The 25,692-nt window shown below is 35.3% G+C and overlaps 1 protein-coding gene across 1 annotated transcript; it reads left to right on the top strand.

The window, feature by feature from the left end:
* Positions 1-10,318: 10,318 nt before the first annotated feature.
* LOC141656390 (uncharacterized) lies at positions 10,319-17,621 on the top strand. The gene is made up of 4 exons (XM_074463261.1): positions 10,319-10,715; positions 13,317-13,538; positions 14,106-14,218; positions 14,958-17,621. Exons 1-4 carry the CDS (start codon positions 10,530-10,532, stop codon positions 15,325-15,327), a joined length of 891 nt encoding a protein of 296 aa, XP_074319362.1. The 5' UTR covers positions 10,319-10,529; the 3' UTR covers positions 15,328-17,621.
* Positions 17,622-25,692: the final 8,071 nt, after the last annotated feature.

Raw genomic sequence — 25,692 nt, forward strand, 5'->3', positions numbered from 1 at the left:
CAACATTAAGTGCAGTTGTACCAATCCTAAATCTAAAGTCAGCATTTAACCAAATTGTTAAATAAATTAAATAAATAAAGTCAGCACACCTAATTTTGACGCATCTTACCGATCTGCTGTATAAATTAACTCATTTAAGACGATATTTATTTTAGAAATAAATAAGGTTAAATACATATTAAATTATATGGTAAGTTTTTTTTTTTTTTTTTTCAGAAAATGCTAAATTTTTGTCTTTATTACCATCATATGATAGTATCTGACCTCTATTTAGACTTGAGATAAATACTCCATCTTAGGAAAGACTTACTAATTATTAAATAGTGTCATATATTTGTAAGACCGACTTTGATTAGTAGGAAATAATGAAATATGATAGTTTATTAATTCTTACCATAATATGTAAATATTTTGGTAAGACGGATGAAGTATTAATTAATTTAAATTTAGGATTTTTCTAAAATGTGCCCTAAGGGCACATATTAATAACTTTAATATGGTAAGATTGACAACATATTCTCATGAGATATTCAAGTATAAACTCATTGTTAACATAATTAGTGAGAATATATTGTTAATCTTACCACATTAAGGTTATTAACATGTGCCATTAGGACACATTTTAGAAAAACCCATAAATTTAATGAGACAAAATGTTGGGTCAACTACTCATCTGTTCTGTTCTTGCTAGGGATGTCAATTTCACCCGCATCCATCAAAACCCGATCCACCCGATCCTAAAAGATGGATGAAAACCCGATTTAAATGGATGGTGGATGGATGACGGATGAAACGGATGTGGATGACGGATGGGTTGGATGAAGAAATTCCACCCGCCATCCATCCATCACCCGATTTTATTATTTTTTATTTAATTTTTATTACATATAACACATTATTAAGATATAAAATATTTAAATTTTCATTTTTTTCTACTCTCAATATAAATATTTTGTAAGCCTACCCACTAGAAAGTTAAACTAAATTAAGTATCTAACTTTATTTTTGTAGAGAAAAAAAAATCATCATTTTTATAAACTTGAAATTATAAATGCACAACACCCGTTTATCACCCGATCCACCCGTTTCATCCATGGATGATGGATGGATGGATGACGGATGATATGTTTCACGGATGACGGACGGGTTGGATGAGATTTTAAAAAGACGGATGGATGACGGATGAGGCTTCACCCGACCCGAACCCGATCCATTGACATCCCTAGTTCTTGCATGTGAATGCGGCCAAATTTATTTCATGTATATCATCCACCCATTTGGACTTTTCACTATGACAACGTTTTATGTATTTTTTTTTTGGATTATTTGATGGGAATAATCCCACCTTTACACTCTCTTCCCATAATAATCCAAGCTTTCATTAATTTCGTAATAATCCGACCTTTAAACCCCATCTTCTTTAAATGCACCTATTAAGGATTATACTCGCTATAGTAGGTAACTAGCTGCATTCTCTTACTTAATGTCCCTTTTTTTATTCATGTTGCCAATTTATTAGTCATTTTTATCTCAATTAAACAAGGTGGGTCAATTAATTAATACATACTTTAAGCAAATGAACCAAAGTTAAGGTGACCAAATATATCCTAATCCCAGTTCGGTGCCAATACTGAACTTGTCATGGCTATGCCCTGCACCATCTTGCCTAGCCTCGTCCATCATCAACTACCCAATTGTTGGAAGTGATGGCTGGTAAAGCCATTTGTTTTTTCCAAGTTTCCTTTCTTTGTCCCACATCGGTGGGTGAAGAATAGTTTGGTCACTTTATATTAACTAGTGTACTCCACTAGTTAATTGTGTGGACCAAGGAGGCTTTTGTTGGGAGTATTGGGCCAGTGGGTTTGGGTCCAAACACACGCGCGCGCGCGCCGGTTCGGCTTGAGCTCGGGCTCGAGGTGCGGGCCAAAGGCCCCCTTTTACCTTTTTGCTCTTGTGTGTATATGGGCTGTCCATATGCAGTGAATGTGCCTAACAGTCAGTCAATATGACTGTTAGTGGGAGAGAGTCTTGCTCCCGGTTTTTCTCTGTTGTTGGCTGTGTTTTAGGCCACGTTTTTTGGCTCTCTAACTGCCTCTATTTATTATAAATAGAGCATCAATCGACATCAGAAAAACACACAATTCACTCTGCTCTCTCAATCTCAAATATTTCCTCTCTTCTATTATAATTTCTGGGTAATGGTAATTATTTTCGTTCCAAGTCTCACAGTTCCAAGTGGGCGAAACTGAGTGGAGACTGTAGTGTTATCCTTGGGGAACTACCGGCACTAGCTGATCGCCACCACGGTCGTACCGGAATATAGTTTTCAAGGCAGTGGCTCCTTTACCACGGCACTACGAATCGGGTTATATCTCTTCTGTTTTTCCTTGCTTTACATTGTTACTGCTTCTTTACTCCAACAATTTGAAAACTATATATCTGTTGTTGTTAATTGTTGTAACAATGTCGCCTGTTTTAGCAAAAACCCTTCCTGATTTGACTAAACTTGAAAAATTAGACGGTCATAACTATAAGCGTTGGTCACAGAAACTGTTGATGTTTTTCGAGCAACTGGAAATTGATTATGTGTTGTTTAGTGACCCGCCTGATCCTGTTAAAGAGGCTGCTGTTACTGAGACCGTAGAGAACATCCCCCCTGCTAAATCTGCTGTTAAGTCAAACGAAGACGATATTAAGAAATTTGATAAGGACAATAAACTTGTTAGATGCCAGCTTCTAAACAACATGACCGACACCCTTTTTGACCTATTTATGGTTCATAAGTCCTCCAAACTGATATGGGAGTCCTTAGAGGCCAAGTATGGGGCTGATGATGCGGGGAAAAAGAAATATGTTGTGGGTAAGTGACTGGAATTTCAGATGGCTGACGGGAAACCCCTCATGGAACAAGTTCATGTCTACGAGAACCTTTGTGCTGATGTTGTTAATGAGGGTATGAAATTAGATGACATTTTCGTGGCTAATATTCTGTTAGAAAAGTTCCCTCCCTCCTGGTCTGACTATAGGAACCACCTTAAGCATAAGAAAAAGGACCTGTCTCTCCAAGAACTAGTAGGACACATGAGGACCGAAGAGGCAAATCGCCTTAAAGACAAACCCGTCACCAACCTGTTAAAACTTCTGATGCTGCTGTTAATGCTAATCTGGTTGAGTCTGGTGGTCCGTCTTATATTGAGAAGTTCAAGGGTAAGGGTAAGGCCAAGGTTGGTCAGGGTAAGAACCAGGGTCAGGCTAAGAAGAATGGTCCAGGGAAGCATACCAAACCAGTTGCTAAGATTCAGAAACCAAAGGGTCCCATTGTTTACTACGTCTGTGGGAAAACTGGTCACAAAGCCTACCGAGGTAATCTTTGAAAAGATAGCTGCTGAAGCTAATGTTCTTTGTGATGACGATGTCATTCTTGCTTTGTGGTTGTGGAAGCTAATCTGGTGGGTAATGTTCTTTGAATGGGTCTTGATCGGTGCTTCTAGACACCTCTGTCTTTGATAAGGGGTTATTTCTTGAGTTCGAGGAAGTAGGCGATGGGGAATGTGTCTACATGGGTAATTCTTCATCTGCAATCATCACGATCAAAGACAAGATCTTTCTCAAACTCACCTCGGGAAAACACTTGCTCTCACCAATGTTTTGTTTGTACCCTCATTTCGTCGAAACCTCGTGTACGGTGCCTTATTGAACAAAACTGGTTTGAAACTTGTTTTTGAGGCTGACAAGGTTGTAATGTCGCGTAATGGGGAATTTGTGGGCAAGGGTTATCTTTACGGAGGTCTTTTTGTATTGAACACGATTCAGTTTTTAATAATAATGCATCTATCGCTTATATTCTTTGAGTCTATTGATGTTTGGCATGGTAGATTAGGTCATGTGAATGTTGACTTTATTAAAAAACTTATAACTATGAGTTTAATTCCAAGTTTGACGAGTCAAGAATTCTCTAAATGTGCTAGCTGTGTTGAGGCTAAATTCACAAAGAAACCTAGTAAACCTGTCACAACTAGGAATACGAGTCTTCTTGAGTTAATTCACACCGACCTAGCTGACTTCAAAAATGTGGCAAGTAGAGGTGGAAAGAATTATTATGTCACCTTTATAGACGACTGTTCAAGGTATACCCGTGTTTATCTGCTTAAGACTAAAGATGAAGCAAAACAATCGTTTATAATCTTTAAGAATGAAGTTGAGAACCAACTTGACGGGAAAATTAAAAGGGTAAGGTCTGATAGAGGTGGTGAGTATAAATCCAGTTATCTAGCTGACTTTTGTGCTGCAAAAGGTTTAATACATGAGACTAGTCCACCTTACTTACCCCAATCCAATGGTGTAGCTGAACGTAAAAATAGAACTTTAAAGGAGATGATGAATGCTATGCTTTTAAGTTCTGGCCTTTCTGTCGACATGTGGGGGGAAGCGATACTTTCTGCTTGTCACATTCTTAACCGTGTACCTCATAAGAAAATTGACAAGACACCCTATGAGATTTGGAAGGGCTACCCTCCTAACCTGAGTTACCTTAGAGTGTGGGGGTGTTTGGCTAAAGTAGGCTTACCTGACTTTAGAAGACCTACCGTTGGACCAAAGACCTATGATTGTGTTTTTATAGGTTATGCTCAAAATAGCTCTGCTTATAGATTCATGTCTTTAAGTGATCGTTCTATATCTGAAGCTAGAGATGCTGTGTTTTTTGAGCATGTTTTTCCATTACAGAAGAATGTTGACTCACCTCCTAGTTTACCTATTACATCTGTTGATATCTCTTCACATGCTAGTAGTAGCTCTTCTATTGATCATGTTGTTGAACCTAGAAGGACTAAGAGACCTAGATGTCCAAAGAACTTTGGAGCTGATTTTGTTTCAACTTTGCTGTCTGAACATGGATACACTGTTTGTGCTAGTGATGAATTTGTTTCAGCTTTTTTAATAGAAGATGACCCAAAAACTTATAGTGAGGCAAGAAATCCATTGATGCTAATTTTTGGAAAGATGCTATTAAAAGTGAACTTGACTCTATTGTGTCAAATCGGACTTGGGAGTTGACTGATTTACCTAAAGGTAGTAAACCCATTACAAGTAAATGGATCTTTAAAAAGAAAATGAGACCTGACCGTACAATAGAGAGGTTCAAAGCTAGACTTGTAGTTAGAGGCTTTACACAAAAGAAGGGTATTGATTATTTTGATACTTACTCTCCTGTGACCAAAATTTCGACTATTAGGACTCTTGTCGCCTTAGCTGCTATTCATAACCTTATTATACATCAGATGGATGTTAAAAGCGCTTTTTGAATGGTGAACTAAGGGAAGAGATCTATATGTCTCAACCTGAAGGTTTTGTGATTGAGGGTCAAGAGAGTAAAGTGTGTAAACTGAACAAGTCACTCTATGGACTGAAACAAGCACCTAAACAGTGGTATGAGAAATTTAACAACACTTTGATAAGTAATGGCTATGTGGTTAACAATTCTGATTCATGTGTTTATTCAAAAGTAATAGAATCTGATTGTGTGCTTATATGCCTTTATGTTGATGACATGTTAATACTTGGTAATAATTTAGAGGTGATAATTAGAACCAAAGAATTTTTGTCATCACATTTTGAGATGAAGGACTTAGGAGAAGCTGATGTTATCCTAGGAGTTAAGGTCATCCGAAACCCCAATGGAATCTGTCTAAGTCAATCTCATTATGTTGAAAAAGTGTTGAGAAAGTTTAATTGCTTTGATGATGTGTCCGCGAACACCCTATGATCCTAGTGTAGCATTGTGTAAAAACTTGGGCAAGAGTGTTTCCCAAGAAGAGTATGCTAAAATCCTAGGTAGTGTGATGTTTTTAATGAACTGTACTCGACCAAGATATTGCTTATACAATTAGTAGGCGAGTCGTTATACACATAACCCTAGCAATGAACACTGGATCGCTCTTCGTCGTTTACTAAAATACCTAAAAGGAACAGTTGACTTATGTTTGCATTATAGTAAATTTCCTCTTTGTGTTAGAGGGATATTGTGATGCGAATCGGGTTGCGGTAACGATGAGATCTGTTCTACTAGTGGTTATGTCTTTACCATGGGTGAAGGTGCCATATCGTGGAAGTCTTCTAAACAGACTTGTATTGCACGCTCTACCATGGAATCTGAGTTCATAGCTCTTGAGTTGGCAGGACAAGAGGCTGAATGGTTGAAAAACCTTTTAGCTGATATACCAAGTGTGGGGCGGACGGCTAACACCGGTCTCCCGCACCTTTGTGACTCATGCAGTCGCTATTGGTGTTGCAAATAATAGTGTCTACAATTCGAAAAAGAGACATATTCGAATAAGGCACGCTGCAGTTAGACAACTCCAAGACAATGGAGTGATTGCTTTGGACTATGTGAAGTCCGAAAACAATCTTGCTGATCCCTTTACTAAAGGGCTGGCTAGGAGACTAGTCGTTGATACGTCGAGGGGAATGGGGCTTAAGTCCTTAGGTCAAGAGTGAGACTTGACTAGGTCTAAAGCTTCTATTCCTATGGCGTTGTATGATTCATAGCCTTTATGGTGGTGCTTTTGAGACACACTTGATGGATCATACACCAGGTTGGACTTAGGTCCTTAATGACTCATGTGAGAAGTGCTACTGAGATGCACTTGAGTCACCTACGTAGGTGTAACGATCATTAGACTATGAGAAGTCTTCTGAACACATCTATTAGTACCGAGGTAAACGCATAGCTCTAAAAGAGCGCGTTGCACTTTCGCGGAACGATCTTAATCTGAAGGTATGATATGTGTTGTGGGGGGTATCGACCGAAGCTCAACTAGGAATTCAAATCGCAAGATATTCTCTCGCTGTAAGTAAGTTGTTTCCTCATTTCACTAAAGTGTCAATTCAAATCGAAAGATATTGATACCTAAGTATCCAATCCTTCCTTTACCCATAAATTTCTTTTCTTTGCTTTTCTTCGCCATCTGTGGGGGATTGTTGGAAGTGATGGCTGGTAAAGCCATTTGTTTTTTCCAAGTTTCCTTTCTTTGTCCCACATCGGTGGGTGAAGAATAGTTTGGTCACTTTATATTAACTAGTGTACTCCACTAGTTAATTGTGTGGACCAAGGAGGCTTTTGTTGGGAGTATTGGGCCAGTGGGTTTGGGTCCAAACACACACGCGCGCGCGCGCCGGCCCGGCTCGAGCTCGGGCTCGGGTTTGGGTAGAGCACCCGCGGTGCGTTGGCCCCCTTTTACCTTTTTGCTCTTGTGTGTATATGGGCTGTCCATATGCAGTGAATGTGCCTAACAGTCAGTCAATATGACTGTTAGTGGGAGAGAGTCTTGCTCCCGGTTTTTCTCTGTTGTTGGCTGTGTTTTAGGCCACGTTTTTTGGCTCTCTAACTGCCTCTATTTATTATAAATAGAGCATCAGTCGACATCAGAAAAACACACAATTCACTCTGCTCTCTCAATCTCAAATATTTCCTCTCTTCTATTATAATTTCTGGGTAATGGTAATTATTTTCGTTCCAAGTCTCACAGTTCCAAGTGGGCGAAACTGAGTGGAGACTGTAGTGTTATCCTTGGGGAACTACCGGCACTAGCTGATCGCCACCACGGTCGTACCGGAATATAGTTTTCAAGGCAGTGGCTCCTTTACCACGGCACTACGAATCGGGTTATATCTCTTCTGTTTTTCCTTGCTTTACATTGTTAGTGCTTCTTTACTCCAACACCAATGACCACCATATTATCTCGTTCGTCAACCTTTAATTGACGGCACCATGGTTCGGGTGCTTTTCAAATCCTTCCTAAATTGGTCGTCTTTGATATTGATTGCACTCTTTGGCCTTTCTATTGGTACTCCTCTCCGAATTCCTCTCTCTCTGTCAATTTGAATATTGATCATAGTAATTGTCATTGTGATTTTTTGAATTATGGTAAGGTTATAACCCTTGTCATACTGCTCCATTATTGTTACTGTGATCATATGTTTTTAATTGTTGAAGCAATACTTGGGTTAATTTCATTAAGGTTTGCTCTGTATATGAGAATTTACTTTCTTTGGTGAATTTGTTTATGTAGCAAACGAACTCCATCCTCCATCCATACTATAACTTCCTAACCCATTGGCTGCAAATACTAACAAGTTCAATAGTATGTGGTATTGTGGTGGAAAATGTAAGCCCAGGAGAAATCATAATGGTCACAAATAATAGGAAGCTTGAAGACGGACGACCGAAAGTTTTAATCTGGTACATGGGGGTGAATGGAAAAGATATAATGGAATGATTGATTTGCTTGGGAAGAGGAGAGTCAAGTCTCGGACATAGGAACTTGGTCTAACAGGAGATTAACAGGAGAGAATGAGAGAGTGGGAGTGTGACTTGTAAGTTGTAACAAACTAATAGAAAGATAAATAAAGAGAAAAATGAATCATTAGTGACTTGGGCAACCAGTTCAACAGGTGACCAGTCTTTGAGTGCATTTAAAGAAGACAATGCTAAAAGGTCGGATTATTATGAGATTAATGAAAGCTTGGATTATTATGGGAAGAGAGCGTAAAGGTGGGATTATTCCCGTCAATTAATCCTTTTTTTTTTCCGCCAAGTCTTCAATTGACATATCCGTCACAAACTGAAGACGGATCAAGTAATATCCAAGCGGATAGATAAGACAAAGCAAAATGTTTAGGGAGAAGCATTATGCTTTTGTCTTATCTACCCACTTGAGTATTACTTGACCCATTTTCAACTTGTGACGTATATGACCGTCTTCAATGAGAATTTATGTTTTTTTAAAGGGTTTTTCTTGTAAATCAAAGTAAAAGTAGTTGATATTGCAATTTCCCAAACAAATACTCCGTATCATTTATTTCTTTCCTTTTTGGGTTTCTTATCCTATGCCTAGTGGGCATAGGTTAGAAAAACCGGTTTTTAAATCTTTAGTCTTTCTTTGTACAAGAAATAAAGTATTAGCTACTACTTCTTTAGCTCTTTTATTTATACTACCGAGTACTTTTATATTACTTTTATATATATTTATAAATGTATTTAAATGAAATAAATGTCAACTACCTTAATTAGTAAAGTTATGACTTATGACTTATGAGATGATATACTTATGACCGGAATTCGATTGCAGTATCGAAACCGTCCTTGTTGTCCTCTTTATTAAAAAAAAGTATCCAAATGTCAACTAGCTTACCTGGTAAATTAACTACCCGAAATTGACCTCGTCCCATTTGCGATCCGACACCGATACGATCCGATGATCGGTGACCCCCAAACCCGATCCGATCCGACTCGATATGAACCATACCTGATTTGATTGATAACCCGACAACTTTTAAGCTTAATATTGATAAAAATGAAAGCGGTTTACCGTTTAGCTTGATATATTTGACTTAATAATGAAGTAATTAAACCAAATAAAGAACGGTCCAAAACTAAACTTAAAGTTAAAAAATTGAAGTAATGCAATAAAGTAACAAAATCCAATAATGACTAAGCCCGAACTCGACCCGACCCGCCGACCTGGTATATCAATCGACACAAAGTGGCTTTACACCAACAACTCGACCTGTAAAGTTAGGCCGGGCCAATATGAGCCATTTCTGACCCGATTGACTGAATTACATGGTTTTGTCCCAAGTCCTTATCCAGTCGAGGTTCATATGTTTACTTCAATTTAGTTTGGGTCAGTTCAACTCATAAAATTCACTTTATTTTAAGCGTTTTTTTAATGTGTGTCCTAAAGGTACACATTAAGAGTCTAAATATAGAAAGAATTAAAGGAATATATCGTGATAAATGTAAAAATCAACTCATTTATTCCATATTTAGTGAAATATTCCTTTGATTCTTTATATATTTAGACTCTTAATGTGTGCCGTTAGGGTACACATTAAAAAAACCCTTATTTTAAAGAGTCAAGAATGAATAATTTCTTCTGTCATATAGTCAAATACTTCCTCCATTCAACTCCAAACTACCATATTGGTTTTTGCATACTATTCACAAATGAATCTTCAATTGCAATTTTCTCTCAATATATAAGTGAAAATATATTCTTGTGGGATCTTATTTGATTCGTCTTTACGAAAAGACATTAAAAATATGTAACTTTTATAATTTTTTATACGTACGTTTAATGATATTTTTGCACAACAAAAAACACGTTTGACAAACGTGAAAAGTGTACTATGGTAGTTTGGAGTTGAATGGAGGAAGTAGTTTGCTCCATTCCCATAAACCGAGAAGATACGTTCTTTCCTGTCCTGGTTCATGCACAAATAACATTATACCTCCAGTGATACAATAGATCTATTAATTGAGGTTCATGCACGGGCGACAGGCCAGTGTTTACAGATAATTGTTAAAGCGTCGCTTTCTTCACAGATATATGGACTAATCCTAAAATTAACGCAATCAACCTTGAAAGTTGAATCAAAACACTTAATCTAAAATTAAAAAAACAAATTTCTCAATCAATTTCATAATAAAACTGATCATATTACAAAATTACTGAAATTTTGTATTAAAAATGGAGAATTTAGAGGTAATTGGGGTTGTGGGTGCAGGTCAAATGGGTTCAGGAATTGCTCAATTGGCTGCTGTTAATGGCTTCCATGTTTGGCTTCTTGATTCTGATCCTAAAGCTCTTGAAAAGGCTACTAATAATATCAATAATTCTATCCAACGTTTGATTTCCAAAGGCAAACTTCCTCAGGTATAGTTACTATTCGACTCGTTTTAATTTTAAGACGGATATGTTATATTGTGGTATTAAGAGAGACTGACTGTAAGTTTAGAATTTAGAATTTAGAATTACTTTGGTATTATGACAAAGTTACAGTCTTTTGTGTGTTTTAATCAAGGAATGATCAGTAATTGTAACTATTTGACTTGTTCTAATCTTAAGACGGATATGCCCGTCTCATGAGAGACTGATTGTAAGTTTAGAATTTGGAATTACTTTGGTATTATGTCAAAGTTACAGTCTTTTTTGTTTTATGATCAAGAAATGATCAATTGATCATGCAATACTGGTTAATGTTTGATTTGGTAATTTTCTTTGGTATTGTAACTTTAGAATTACTGTGTTATTGATTCAAAGTTACAGTCTTTTTGTGTTAGAACTTAGAAGCAAGAAATGATCATGCAAGTACTGGGTTTTTGTACTCCCTCCATCCCAATCATTTATTTACGTTTTTTATTCGTAGTGGTGAGTATTTTAATCAAAGGTAAACAGTATTGAGACGGAGGGAATATGTTTTTGTTTTGGGAATTGGTTGTAGTTTGATTACTTTCCTAGGTATTGTAACTTTAGGATTACTTTGTTACTGATTCAAAGTTAGAGTCTCTTGTGTGTTAGAATCAAGAGATGATCATGTAAATACCGGGTTTTGTGTATGTTCTTGTTTTGTTTATTGGTTAAAGTTTGATTTGGTGTACAACTGAAGATGGGTTTGAAGAAGTTTGTGTTTTGATTGGTTGGAGTTCACCAAAATTTGAATTTGTTCAATATCCGACCCCCCTTACGCTGCAATTTGTGAGATCCATTGAGGTACCGGTGTATTTTTTGTTGTTGTTATCGATGGTGGTGGTCTATAAGATTATGTATGAAATCAAGAATAGATACTTTACCATTAATTCAAAGTTTCAGTCTTTTATGTGTTAGATCCAATAAATGATCACGCGAATACTGGATTTCTGTATGTTTTTGTTGGAGTTTCATTTGATGTAAAATCGGAGATGGGTTTTGAAAAAGTTTGGATTTTGATTGGTGGGAGTTCCTCAAATTTGAGATTGTTAGTGGTTTATAAGATTGTGTAAGTGGTATTCGGAATCTGTTGTGGTTGGTGGTATATGCAAGACTGTAAGTTGCATTGAAGCATAACAACAAAGACATTAAAAGCTATTCCTAACTGATATGAATGTTAATTTTGATGTACATGCCCCTGAATCTGCGGGAGTCAGACAGACGAAAGTACATTTTTCTTTTACAAATGTTTAGATTGTTTGGCCTGGTGATGGCTATTGGTGGAGAGGATGGTGGGACTATACGCGTATCAATAGATGATATAATTGATGAGGCGATCTTAAATTTTTGTGTGGTGGGGGATGGGGGGTGGGGGTGGGGGTGAGGGTGAGGGTGAGAGGTTATGGCCAGCATTAATGGAATTATGTTTGTTGGTGAGGAATGGAGCTTGTGGCTTAGCTTGAAGAAAGGAGCGCAGGGGGATTTGGAAAATGAGACGGAGTAAGAAATCTCATCTTTTCACATTTTGACAACCAGCAACATGGCTACCATTTAGAGGTTATTAAGGGAATAGAGGAAATCCGAAGGTAGTGTAGAACGGAGAAAATTTTTGTGTGGTGCTTGAGATTAGCGTAAAAAATGAGTAGAAGCACGCTAAATTGATGTTCGAAAGGGGGATCAAGCGGGTAAGGTTGTTGTGTCTTGCTACAGCTGATAATATATTTACTAAGGAGTGGTAGTAAAAAACTGAACCAGGTTGTTATGGTTATTTTTCTGAGTTCTGACGATGTATTCAACTGTTTACCATTTTTCAGGGTTATAAGCATTTATGAGCCAGGTTGTTATAGTATAGTTCAGGGTTATTGTTCAGACTTCAAACATCTTGTTGGGTTTGTGCCTTGATTTTATTGGGCTAGGTCTGTTTTGGGCCTTTATTAGGTCATTCTGTATTAGGTCTTAGAGAGTATTATATAAACTCTCTAAGCCTCTACCTAGATCATACCGTCGAATCAGAATCAAAACTCCTCACATATCAATAAAACTCTCTCCCTTCTGCCCTGTGGACGTAGCTAACACACCGTTAGTGAACCACGTAAATCTGTGCGTTTGTCTCTTTATTGTTTTTATCAGTTCTTTCTTGCTTCTGTTATAACACATCTGTTAATTAATTTAGGGTTAGATCCAGTCTAAGAATTAATAACAGAGATGGAAAACATTGACACTTGTGTATGGCTGCATAGATGACATACGTCGAGAACATTCATATTACCTCTTTTAATCATCTTCATTCTTCAGTTGCTCTATCTGTTGCTGCTTATTCCTTCAGAGTCTCAGTTAAAGTGCCATACTTTTAAGCAAGAGTAGGAAGAAACATTAAAGGATTAAGTCAAATAGTCGATATTTCCTCATAAAACAGCTCATTATCTGTGTGCTTGGTGCAATATCTGCTCAACCAATTGATTAACAATGATATCTTTTAGACAATTTTCTGCTATCGCTATAATGCTTTCTATACGTGTGTTTCAGCCCTTTACAAGCTTTTGATGGTTACTAGTTTCTTCATGTTAGGCTACCATCACTGATGTTCCGAAGCGTCTACACTGTACCACTAGTTTGGAGGATTTTCATTCTGCAGATTTTGTTATTGAAGCAATTGCGGAGTCAGAAGCTGTTAAGAAAAAGCTATTTACTGACCTAGACAAGATAACTAAACCATCTGCCATATTAGCTTCAAACACTAGTTCGATCTCCATAACACGACTTGCTTCAGTTACAAGCCGGCCTAATCAGGTGGGTCCTACCGTCTCATGTTAAGCTATTTAGCTGTCTGTGGAACAAATCTTCATCTCTGCAAGTTTGAAATCATAAATTTTATGCAGAATTTGGCTGAAACATGAGGATTTTTTAATGACTTATTAGACCATGTTTGCTTACATCACCCAAGAGCCTCAAGGTTATTAAGAGAGATTGGATGTCCGAAATAATACCCATCTGGCCATGTGTCATCAACAAAAATGATTGTTTCCGAGTGACCCATCATAAAAATTCAAGAATTGCATAGAAAAACGGCTACCATAAAAAGAAGGGCAACTAGTTGGCCAAATCATTTTGCTTTATTCCATCGTAATCTAGATGGACCAGAACAAAAGAATAGCGTCACTTACTTACTTTGCCTTACTCAGAACATGTTTGCTTTTTCATAGTTCATTGGTTCGTCCTCAATCTGCTTAATTTATATCTCCTATTTTAAGGCTGCCAACTATATTCCCATAGATTCTTTGACGCGAGATCTAATCCTGTTGCATGATGGGACTTTTGCCATGTTAACGAATGAATCAGAACATTTTGCTATTGCAGGTAATTGGCATGCATTTTATGAACCCTCCTCCAATAATGACGCTGGTTGAGATTATAAGGGGTGCAGACACATCTGATGAGACTTTTAATGTAACAAAGACATTGGCAGAGAGGTAATGAGTTACCGTCTTTCATTTGGAGTACATGACTGGTGTTTCTCTGGGTGAAATAGTTCTTAGGTTCCGTGATGTTGACAATCTTTGGCCACGAGTTAGATCAATCTTGGGTCTTATCATTCACAAGTAGCTAATTTTATTTACTTAACCTACTCCCCACAAACCCTTCAAACTCCCATCCACCATTGTTCCACAGCTCCACCCGCCACCCCTCTGCACATCAGATCATCACTAGAACTGCCCTTCTGTGGCGGCTTCAACACACATTTCGCAGCGACATCCATCTTCCGTCTCACTTACAATCTACCATTTTTGCCATAATATGGTTTAGGGTACCATTTTCGGCAATGGGTTTCGGAACCAAATGACATTTAGGAAGATTTGGTTAACCCTTTTGGGGAGTGGTTACAAAAATGGTGGAGGTGGATGCCGGTGTGAGGTGGTTGTCGGAGGTGACCATGTTGGCAGCGTGTTAGCCGGAGCCCGGAGGGCAGAAACATGGTGGCCAAAGAAGCAATAGGAGGAGGAAAGTTGTTGGGATGGGGAACTGGGAAAGATGGACGTCTGTTCGTCGTTTTTTTTTTTTTTTTTCTTTGTCAATTAAATTGTATTATATCAAAAGACCTCTTCACCCTTAATCTGTCTAAATATTTTGGTCTTTTCTGTTCATTTGAATCTGTTCATAAAGACTTTTTATATGTGAATCAACCTTCATGTATATATTTTGATTTGTTAGGTTCGGGAAGACCGTGGTTTGCTCCAGGGACTATTCAGGATTTATTGTAAATCGAATCCTTATGCCCATGATAAATGAAGCCTTTTTTACATTATATACCGGGGTGGCTACAAAGGAGGACATAGACGTTGGCATGAAGCTGGGAACAAATCAGCCTATGGGTCCCTTGGAGCTGGCAGATTTCATTGGCTTGGATGTTTGTTTATCAATACTAAAAGTCCTTCATGCTGGACTTGGAGACGTTAAATATTCCCCATGTCCGCTTCTCGTACAGTATGTTGATGCTGGTCGTCTTGGCAGGAAGTCGGGCCTGGGAGTGTATGACTACCGGAATGCACCAACATCAACCAAGAAGGCAGCAAGACTCTGATATCTAAATTGCGTGTCTGTTTTCTTTAAAACTAAGGTAAACACAGTATTTCTCTCTATATTGGCAGTCACAGCCTAATCTTGGTCAATTATGCCATGGATGCACCAGATACCGCCTTGAAATATGATCGTCACACCACACAACATTAGTTTCTATTCTGTTAGGCAGTTTACGTGTGCTTCAAGAATGAAGTTTAAGGTTAATGGTATCGTTTGGAATTAATTACTTTTACATCCTTGCAATCTTATGAGACTACTTTGTTTATATGTGTTGGTCAGGGGCAAAACTGCCATTAAGTGAACAAAACTTGTCTAAAATAAAAATGTAAACAACCTATTAAAACTGAGAGAGTAAATAATCAGGCAATGTAATTTATGTTCCCCTTTGAATTATGGGCCGTGTACAATCGTTAGCACATGGCGGACCTGACACCGCTTTAAACAGAAGCGACATGAGTAATGTATCAGTAATCAGTACACACATCCTCATATCTGGCTTTGAGTCTTTTATATGCAAAGTTAGCCTTCTGCATGAAGGCAAAATGATCTCATGGTAGGAAAACATGTTCATGTTTGAGTGCCTTAGCCTATTTACTAGGGATTTTATTTTCTGGCTGTTGGATTTCAAAGTCGACAAAAACTCTAATAAATGTGCGTGATAACACAAATAATAAAATAAGACTGTTTTACAGCATGAGACGGTCTTTTATTGGTTAAAAATGTGTTTTTTATATATAAAAGAACTGTCTCACACGGTAAGACGGTCTTATACAATACAATAATAGATCGTGTGTTAATTTCTGTTCTGATCACTGCTTTGTTTGATAATTTTCCTGATCTATACCACTGTCCACTGTGTATAATGGATGGCCTACTTTGAGTCCTGCTACTCACAAGTTGAATAGTACTTTCATCCCATATTTATTATTAACAATTTAACACCACTTGATTTTTATTGGTCAAATGATATAACTTTCACCGATATTTTGTTTTTAGCAATTTATAAAAAATACTAGTATAAAGTTGCTGTCATAAGTCGAGCATGTAGATTTTGTGTCGTATCTCTAATTCTCTACGTGTATTTGGAGTATTCATGGTTGTTGATGTCAATTGACTATCAAAGCCAAATGGAGACAATATACAGACCTTTAATCGCTATTGCTATTGGCTACTCACCCCATTTCCACTATTTTGTCAAATTTTATCATTATTTCGGGGAAAAAAATTCGTAAACAAACATCATTAAATTTGTGAAAAGGATATTATGGTAAAAGTTCACCAAAATAATGTGATTGGGCGGCGTTTGGAAGTAGTCGCACCCGAAAACCAGTACTCTAAAAGTCCCTTAGATACTGCTGGCCAGCTCTAAAAATTGTTTTTTTCGACGAAAAGGAGTAACAAAAATGCCCCTTTTTTTATTTCATTGGACAAATATAATCCCTAAAATCAGCTATTTATTATAATTTTGGCCCACAAGCCACAATGTATACCCAACTTCTGTGCTGAAATTATTGATAATTTCTTTTGTGTGGGACTTTGATGGTGATGTTTATGGGATCCAATGGTTAAGCAAATTACCAACTTGACCTATGATATCGATGTGTTTATGACTCGGAGTAAAGTAGAAGATAATGCTAGAAAGCACATACTAAAAAGGAGACTTCTTTCGGAACTTTCGTCATTGTGTTTTTTTTGAGTCTGAACTTGGGTAGATAGATAAGTACTCCATACTCTATTGTCTATAGACTAATTGACGGAAATTGTTAAAAGCAATGAAGTTCTTGTTTCAGTGTCCGTGTTGTTCGTGTTTCTGTTTCATGAAGCCTCAGAAAGGAAAACCAAAGGAAAAGAAAAGCGGTGGTGCAGGAGTTGCACCTGTAGCAGCAGCACCAGCATCAGCAGCAGCACCAGCACCAGCACCGCCACCTTCAGTGGAGAAGAAAGATGGGGAGAAGAAAGATTGATGATAATGTTCTACTATCAAGAAATGTCAGGTTTATTACTTAGTGACCGATGCAATGCGTAAGTTCTTTTATTTTTATTTTACTGATAAGCTGCTGATTTGAGTCTATAATGCACATAAATGTGCTAGTATTCCTGAAATAAATGATAGAGATAACCGGTATATTTATGCAGAAATGTACTTTGGCTTGTAATCTTGTATGTTTAATTCCTATTGAGAAATATGTTGGGTGTTAATTAATGATTATTGTATGAGACGGTTTCATGGCAGCATAAATACTTGTGTATTTCTCATTTCCCTATATGGTGAATTGATCCTTTCTACATGTAAAACCGTTTCATATAAGTTTCTGTCATTGAGATTCTAGGCAATGCTTAGATCTTAGTTGCTCATAGCAGGGATCTAAATATCGAGTCATGGTATCAATTATCAAATATGCTTAGATCTCAGAGCTAATCTGAATTGCCAGCACAAAATTCTTGAATCTAACTTTGGCAGGGATTGATGTCGATAGACTCCGATTCTTTTAACATGACTGGAGTGAATTTTCGGAACCTGCCTTGTTTAGGCAATGATTTAGGCAATGATTAAGCATAGTACATTGTGTATATTATGCGCCGTTAAGCTTTAGTGACTTGTGGTTAAGGATGGTCATTACGGGAACATTTTTCCGATAATGAACCGTAAATACGTAGATATGCATATGCTGGCCTTTTTATTGCTTAGTTTCAAGTTTCCAATGACTTTCCTATATGTTCGTTTTATATCGAGCACTGTCCTTTAAATAGTTTGATAGTTTACATTGATGGATCACCTTATCATACTCTTTCTTGGACAATATTATGAAATAAATTAAAATAGCTCACCAAAGTAGTTGCACTTCTTTCTTTTGTGAAGTAGCAGTCCTTTGGTGCAGTTATCGAAACAATTTTCATCTCTGTTAATCAAAAACAAACTCTTTATGTTACTAACATTATGAATAGGCAATTGTAACCATATTATTCCCGTTCAGATTACGTTACATATGTACAACGCGTAGATTTTGTTTAAAAAACATAAAGCCAAATTATAAGTAGTCGTCAACTCTAATTAATCAGAATTCACGACATCACAGATCATCTTCGTATACGAGCGACTATGTCTAGTTCATACTTAATAATAATAATAATAAAATAATAATAATAATAATAAAATAATAATAATAATAATAATAATAATAATAATAATTCCTTTTTTTGGTTGACTTGCCTTGCAATACAAACATACATACATACCTCAACTCACCATACAATTTCATCAATTTTTGATCATAAACATCAAACCAAAGTGTACAATTTTACTCTATTATAAGATCAAAAACCCAACAAATTCATCAAAACCCGTCATTATTAAGTTCCGCTGAAGAGTTTTGAAAAAATAGGACAATGAACATAACTGCTTCAGTTGAATTATACATTTATTTCACCTACCCCTCCTTCCTCCCATATGTCTTCTACTTGAAGCTTTACTAGGCATTGTTACTATCAATGAAGGGTAAATTAGGGGATCCAGATCCATTGGCTAGGATTAGAAATTATAACATGATGAGCCGTGAGAGTTGGGCTTCTTTATTAGAAATATCTACTTAGTATAAAAGCTAGGTTCTTTAAGGGTTTCTGATTGGCCGATAAAATTCATAAAATTGACTTTGTATGGGTCCCCCCATGTTTTACCTCTCATTTAATTATCCTCTCTCCTCTCTAATAAATTTCTACTCTATTTTGATTATTCAATTGTCGATTCTTAATTACTCAATTCAATAATTAGTGATAATAATTGTAAACTAATTATCACTCTTCAATCCACTTTAAATAATCTTCTTGACTTTTAATTCAACAAGTCAACTGTTACAAAAAAAAATAGTTTCATGTTAAAAAAAATGATGTTTAAAAAAAAAAGTACGGAGTATAGTAAATAAATATAAATTCCTTAAAAAATAATATATTAATAAAAAAAATACCAGGTATCTAAAAATATTATGTGTATTTGTTTTACGGAAATATAACTCCGCCTGTGAGTGTTTTCGGGCATTCACTGCCGGTCCCAAGCCCGGATAAAGGAGGAGGGTTGCGGTAGGTCTGTGGCAGCCAGCATAAAAACTTAGTCACATTTTATGGACATGATTTCACCAACCACTTTCTTATAGATTGTACCTGGTTCATTCCGGAGCCCTAACTCTATTTCGGTTTTTAAAATCGTTTTAATCTTTTCTCTCGATTTAAATTTTAAGTTTTTATAAAAGAAAGACGGAATTCGATTTTAAAACCCCTAAGTTTACCTTAACTTGCCATTACATTTTCGTCCTTCCTTTTTGTTTTTCATCTTCCCCTTTTTTTATTCGCATTTTGAGGCGTGCGTTCACCCATGGACGGTTCGAAAGGATGATTCATGTCAGCCAACCCCAAATCATTTTGGGATTAAGGCTCTGATGTTGTTGTTGTTGTTGTTGTTGTTGTTGTTGTTGTTTTACGGAAATAAATCTAATCATTCGGAATACATCGACCTATTTAAAAAAACTAAATTACCATAATAATTATAATTATACTACCAAATCTTTTAAAAACTGTAGATTTGAAAGTTTTTGAATAAAAATATTGATAAATCTTTTAAAATGAAAAAAATACGAGTAACAATTAATGTAGAAGTGGAGATTTTCGGAGAAAAAAAGCCAAAAAAAAAAAATTACCAATAATTCTCTGAAAGAAACAAAAAACACTTTAATGAATGTCCAAAAATATAATAAATAAGAAATAGTCAAATAAGAAGCATATTAGATCTGAAAAAATCTTGGAAAAAACATATTGACAAAATTTTAAAAATCGAAAAAAAAATATGTACTTTGAAATGGACCAAGAGAATAAAAAAACTCAGAGTATAATTTTTGGATCATACTTGCATGAATTTCTTCTACTTATAGTCTTCATTAACTCTAATATTGACATTAAAATTATTAAATTCGAATCTAAAAGGCATTAAAGATTAAAGAATATGTATATTGATGTAAATTGTCGATAGGCGGAAAATTAAAGGAAAATTTATCTTTATTTTTTCTGTTAGGGTGGAGACCTGATAGAGATTGGAATAAGAGGTGAAAAGTGTGAAGGTGATACTTGAGAATGGGTAAGATCACAAAAGGAGAAAGATGATGATGAACAAAGATTGGTTTAGATGAGCTTAAAAATATAAGAGGTGACTGATGAGTAGTGCGGCGGAACTTTAAGATAGAGGTAGAGAGCCACATGAAATGGGACGAGGAGGTAAAATGAGTGAGGAGGTGACTGGGTATGGTTAATACTTAAAACATATTTTTGGTTATGTATAATTTGTTTAGCTTTTAAGTTTTGGTAGGTTTATCCGTTTATATGTCAAAATCAGAATTTATAGGTAGGTAATACGGACTTACGGAGTATGTAGTAGTGTATAATAGAGCGTACGATAGTAGTGAATAATATGGGATATGGTAGTTTTTCTGAAGCGGTTTTGCCGATAAGACGATTTTATTGTCTAAAAATACAAATTATTTATTAGCATTAAATAAAAAGTTTTCTACGGAGTAATAAAAATAGACCTTTTTACAGTATGATGTCATACTATTCTATAATTTGTGTAAGGGGCTATTGGTCATTTTGTGAAAAGTTATTTACCTGATATGGAAATAGATAACGAATGAATAATATACTTAAAATAAAAACAGATAACAAATGATTCGACCGGAAGGAATAATAGTTTTGAACTCATATTTTAGTCATATTTGCATTTAAAGAACTGAAAATGTCGGTCCAATTACAATTTAGGCACATTAGGATTGTTGATCTAAATATTATAGGAGTATAATTTATAGATGTACATTTATTTTAACATATCGAGATAATATATAGTTATTTTACTTCCGTCGGCCCTCCATATAAGATTTTTCTTTGTTCTTTATATCAGTTTAAATGTATGAAAATCATGTTATATTCACTAGATACTTTTAACCAATTTAATTGATCATGAATTTAAAATTCATTTAAAAACATACACTTATATTTTGCTTTTATCTTTTATTGGCAAAAAAAAAAAAAAAAAAAACTTATATTTTGCTTGAACATATTCTCATCGCTGTTTGTTTTGCGATGACAATAAACAAAGTCAAGGATAATCATACTCATTTAAGTGCTCTTATATACAATGATAAAATGATAACGCGTGTTATTAATTGCAACCCGTGCATTTTCTGCACGGGTTTAAAACTAGTTTTCAGAAAAGACGGGGATGGTACTTGGAGCTGTACGCAGAGGAACATCTATGTATAAAAAAACACATACCATTTGTTAGTCGATTTCAAAAGATAATTTTGTGGCTTTATAGGCAGCTTCTAAAAGTTGACGGTCATACACGACTGAATCCCTCACTAGCAGCCTCAAATCATATGTATAGCACGTAAAGCCTAGTTCTACTTCTGCCTGGATAAAAGAGCACGAAGACGGAACATTTTTTACACCAATATTTGAACTGTAAGTTAAATATTAGGGACATTAATCCCAAATGTACCGAGTCAAAAGCTAGAACCTTAAATTCTTGAGTATTCCAGTACGATAGATAGCATGACCATGAGCGTTGTGGAAATAACAATTCCCTAAAAATATACTACTGTCATATGTCTTCATAATAGATCATGACCATTACTATTTAAACAAAAGGTGTACGTACTTATATACGAAAAACATTTAAGGATTTCAAAATGGCCAATTATATCTTCATCAAAACCATGTTTTCCTCCAACAAGTATCTACAAGGATTTCAACATGGCCAATTATATCTTCATTAAAGCATGTTCATGTCTTCCTCCAACAAGTACCTACAAGGATTTCAATATGGCATCATGAGAAAGACATTCATTCAAAAACCAGACGACAACGGAATACTCAATTAATTCAATAACTTTAATTATAACAACAAATTCGACATATATATATATATCTAAACCAAAATATTCCAGAAAACCCCTTAAATCGATCGAATACATACAAAAAACTTAACTGCGGTTCTAAAAACCTCAACCGAACCGGTTTTTTATGATCATTAACGGTTCGGTTAATCAAACCTAAAAAATTGAGGTTTTCAGGGTTTTCGGTTATGGTTTTTACAGTTTCGTTAACAATGAACACCCATTAATCGCCACCAATGAACCTATGCCTCATTCAAACCAACTGCCATGCTCACATTTGTGGAGAACCCCAAGAAATCTGGCAGAAGTAAACCGGAAAGAGTAGCAGAATGGATTTGAAAACCAAGTCACTACAGGTCTCTTTAAATATCTCTATTTTTTCTGGAGTACTTGTATCTGTTGGTGAGAGATGAGAAAACAATTCCCTAGTCCAGAACAAGACGCGCCTAATGTTTCGTTGAAGCAAGCAAACCAAGCTTTATCTAGTTGTTCTTGTGTAGGTAACGTAACCTGTTTAACACGAAGCCAAATAACTAAAGAATACTCAAGCACTTGTTTAAAACTCTTTACTTCCAGCAATTCAAGAATAGTATTGGTTACATAAGACAACCAAAGATGCCTATATAACACCAACTTATCAACTCTGACGGACAACTTTTGATACTCGGATGAGCTGATACCCTTCAGATGATTTTTCATGTGTTGACAAAATGAATCTAGTTTTGCTGCTGACCAAAGCACAGGGTGATTGACCATATACTCGAAATTTTGGATCTAATAATCAAATTTTGTCATAACTCCAAACAAATGATTCATCATAACTGGCAAATTCGCCTTTCCACCGCAAAAGTCAGTTATATAAGCAATCAGCTTCATAAAATCCAGTTCGAATATCTTCTTATAAGCATCGATTCCAATGGGTGTTTGGTGTACCGTGGAGCAATAAACACTTGATCCCAAAATTCAAATCTATCCACAGTTTAATTTGCTCTCGTATGGGGCAATATTTGTCGTCAGTAAATAAAAAGTAATTCATTATGATAATGTAGATAAAACGGTTTTTTTCTAAAACAATTTATAAAACAAATGGTTAGAAAAACAAATATACTATATGGTAACAAATTACTGGTTTGAAGAAGCTTTTCAACTTTCTCACAATATATTGTCATATTATATTTATGTTATTGTCTGTATATTGCCACAATTTTTAATATTTTGCCACGATTATTGTTATATTTGTTAATATTTTGCCACGACTATTGTTATAGACTTATTGTTATTATCGATTTTTTTTATTCTTTTCTTTATTTTACTCTTACGCCTCAGCCATTACTCTCTTAATTATTTGTGCTTTGTTATTTTCATTAAAAGATTTGAGCTACATAATTTATCTAATTTAAAAGCACCAATGTATCACCTGATATTTAAGTGTCAGTGTACATTTAAGAAAAGAGTTGAAGCTAGAGATAACGGTTTTTTTGTCATTAGATTAACACCGAACTCTATTCAATTATTGTTTTGAAAATGTTTCTCAATTTTGCCCTCGAAGAGATGAAGAAAAATGAACTGTAACAACATTATCTCAATGACTCAGAAAATCATACTCTTATATATCATTATTGGTACGACGGTCACTAATGCAATGTGTTTATACAATTTGGGTCAGACTAGAATCATAGCTAGACTTTTAGGTAAGAATAATAATGACATGAAGGGTTGAAGATTAAGAAAATATATTTGATGCATAAAACAATATAGTATAAAACTAAATTATGGAAATTAAATATTTTTTCCGTAATAATCATTTGTTTACCTATATTAAAATACTCTCACAAGAGGTTAACATATGAATAAAACAAATGAATCTTTTAATACAAAGCAGATCCTTTGTTCCATTTCATGTCTCGTCGTGTGTCCCATTACTTCTCTCAATGATACATTAGTACTTTACCATTTTTATTATTATTTCAAGGGTGATGTGTCAAGATTTTAAAATATTTTTGCTTGGCTGCGTGTACATGTTGAGTGTAGATTACAATGAAACTCTTTTTGTTATATTCTATTCATGGTTGAATCGATCGCAAACCAAATTACAACCATTCGTAAATAATTCATAATTGACTTTTGTGAGAGCGTGAATACCATTATCATAGAATACATACCCAGATAATTTCGCTAGACAAGGTAACAGACTTGGCATTTGCTATCTCTCGTAAAAGCACAAATACTATTATACAACCAGTTGTATAATGAGCATGGTACAACCCTATACATTAATTCGAGCTTATGTGTAAATTTTCTGAGCTTTGTAAGAGTTTATTTTTTTTATGTTTAAGTGTGAGTTCAAAAACTTTACAGCATAACTTAGATTTTCTTAAATAAAACTCGAAAAGTTTAGTACACAGCTCGGATTCTACATCATACAACTGCATACAACACGTTGTATAATCTACTCATTGTCGTAAAAGATCAAAGATATGATGATGTTGGTGACATATATTGCAAGGGATATCCATAAGCGAGTAAAAATGAGGAAATTGGTGTAAATGAGCAATTTGATAATTCACACTCAATTTATTTAACTTGTCATTTAGTTATTGAATCTTTCTTCTTTTCTTGGTCTTTGCGTTAAAACCAAAAGAAAATAATTAAACGGGACGGGGGAGTAAATGTTAATGATCTACCATTCCGTCTTAATCTACCCATGCCTTATTTGTGATTAGAGGTGTTAAATCACATTGAATCTATTTTGGTCCTCGGATAAGCGAGTTAAATTAACGGGTTTGGTATGGGTTAACAGACCGAGCCTTGGTAAATTTCTGAAAATGTTATGTGATTTTGTCCATGATTCTTAAATTTAATTTAATTTATATTTTCATACAAAATAAAATTTAATTTTATTTTATTTTAACAGCTCGGTATAAAATTTAATTTAATTTTATTTCTGAAAAACCCAATTATAAAATTTAATTTAATTTATATTTTAATTTTATTTTAACAGCTCGGTATTTTATGATGAAAAATAATACATTTAAAAATACTAGTTATCAAAATAAAATATTTATTTACAAATTAATTGAGTTATTTATTTGAGCTTTTGATTAGTGGACTAGTCTTATAAATAAAATGGTCTCACACAATAATTTGTGTTTGTAAATTAATTTCAGTTTGGAGTATTGGGCTTTTGAAATCCTGGTTTTTATGGCTGGCCTAATGCCTAACTCCGATAAGTGATAACCGGTATATTTACGCAAAAATGTACTTTGGCTTGTAATCTTGTATGTTTAATTCCTATTGAGAAATATATTGGGTGTTTAATGATTATTGTATGAGACGGTTTCATGTTATATGGTGAATTGATCCTTCCTACATGTAAAACCGTTTCATATAAGTTTTGTGGTCGAGATTCTAGGCAATGCTTAGATCTCACTCGC

Source organism: Silene latifolia, chromosome 5 (genome assembly GCF_048544455.1).
Source record: "Silene latifolia isolate original U9 population chromosome 5, ASM4854445v1, whole genome shotgun sequence".
In the NCBI taxonomy this organism is placed as follows: Eukaryota; Viridiplantae; Streptophyta; class Magnoliopsida; order Caryophyllales; family Caryophyllaceae; genus Silene; species Silene latifolia.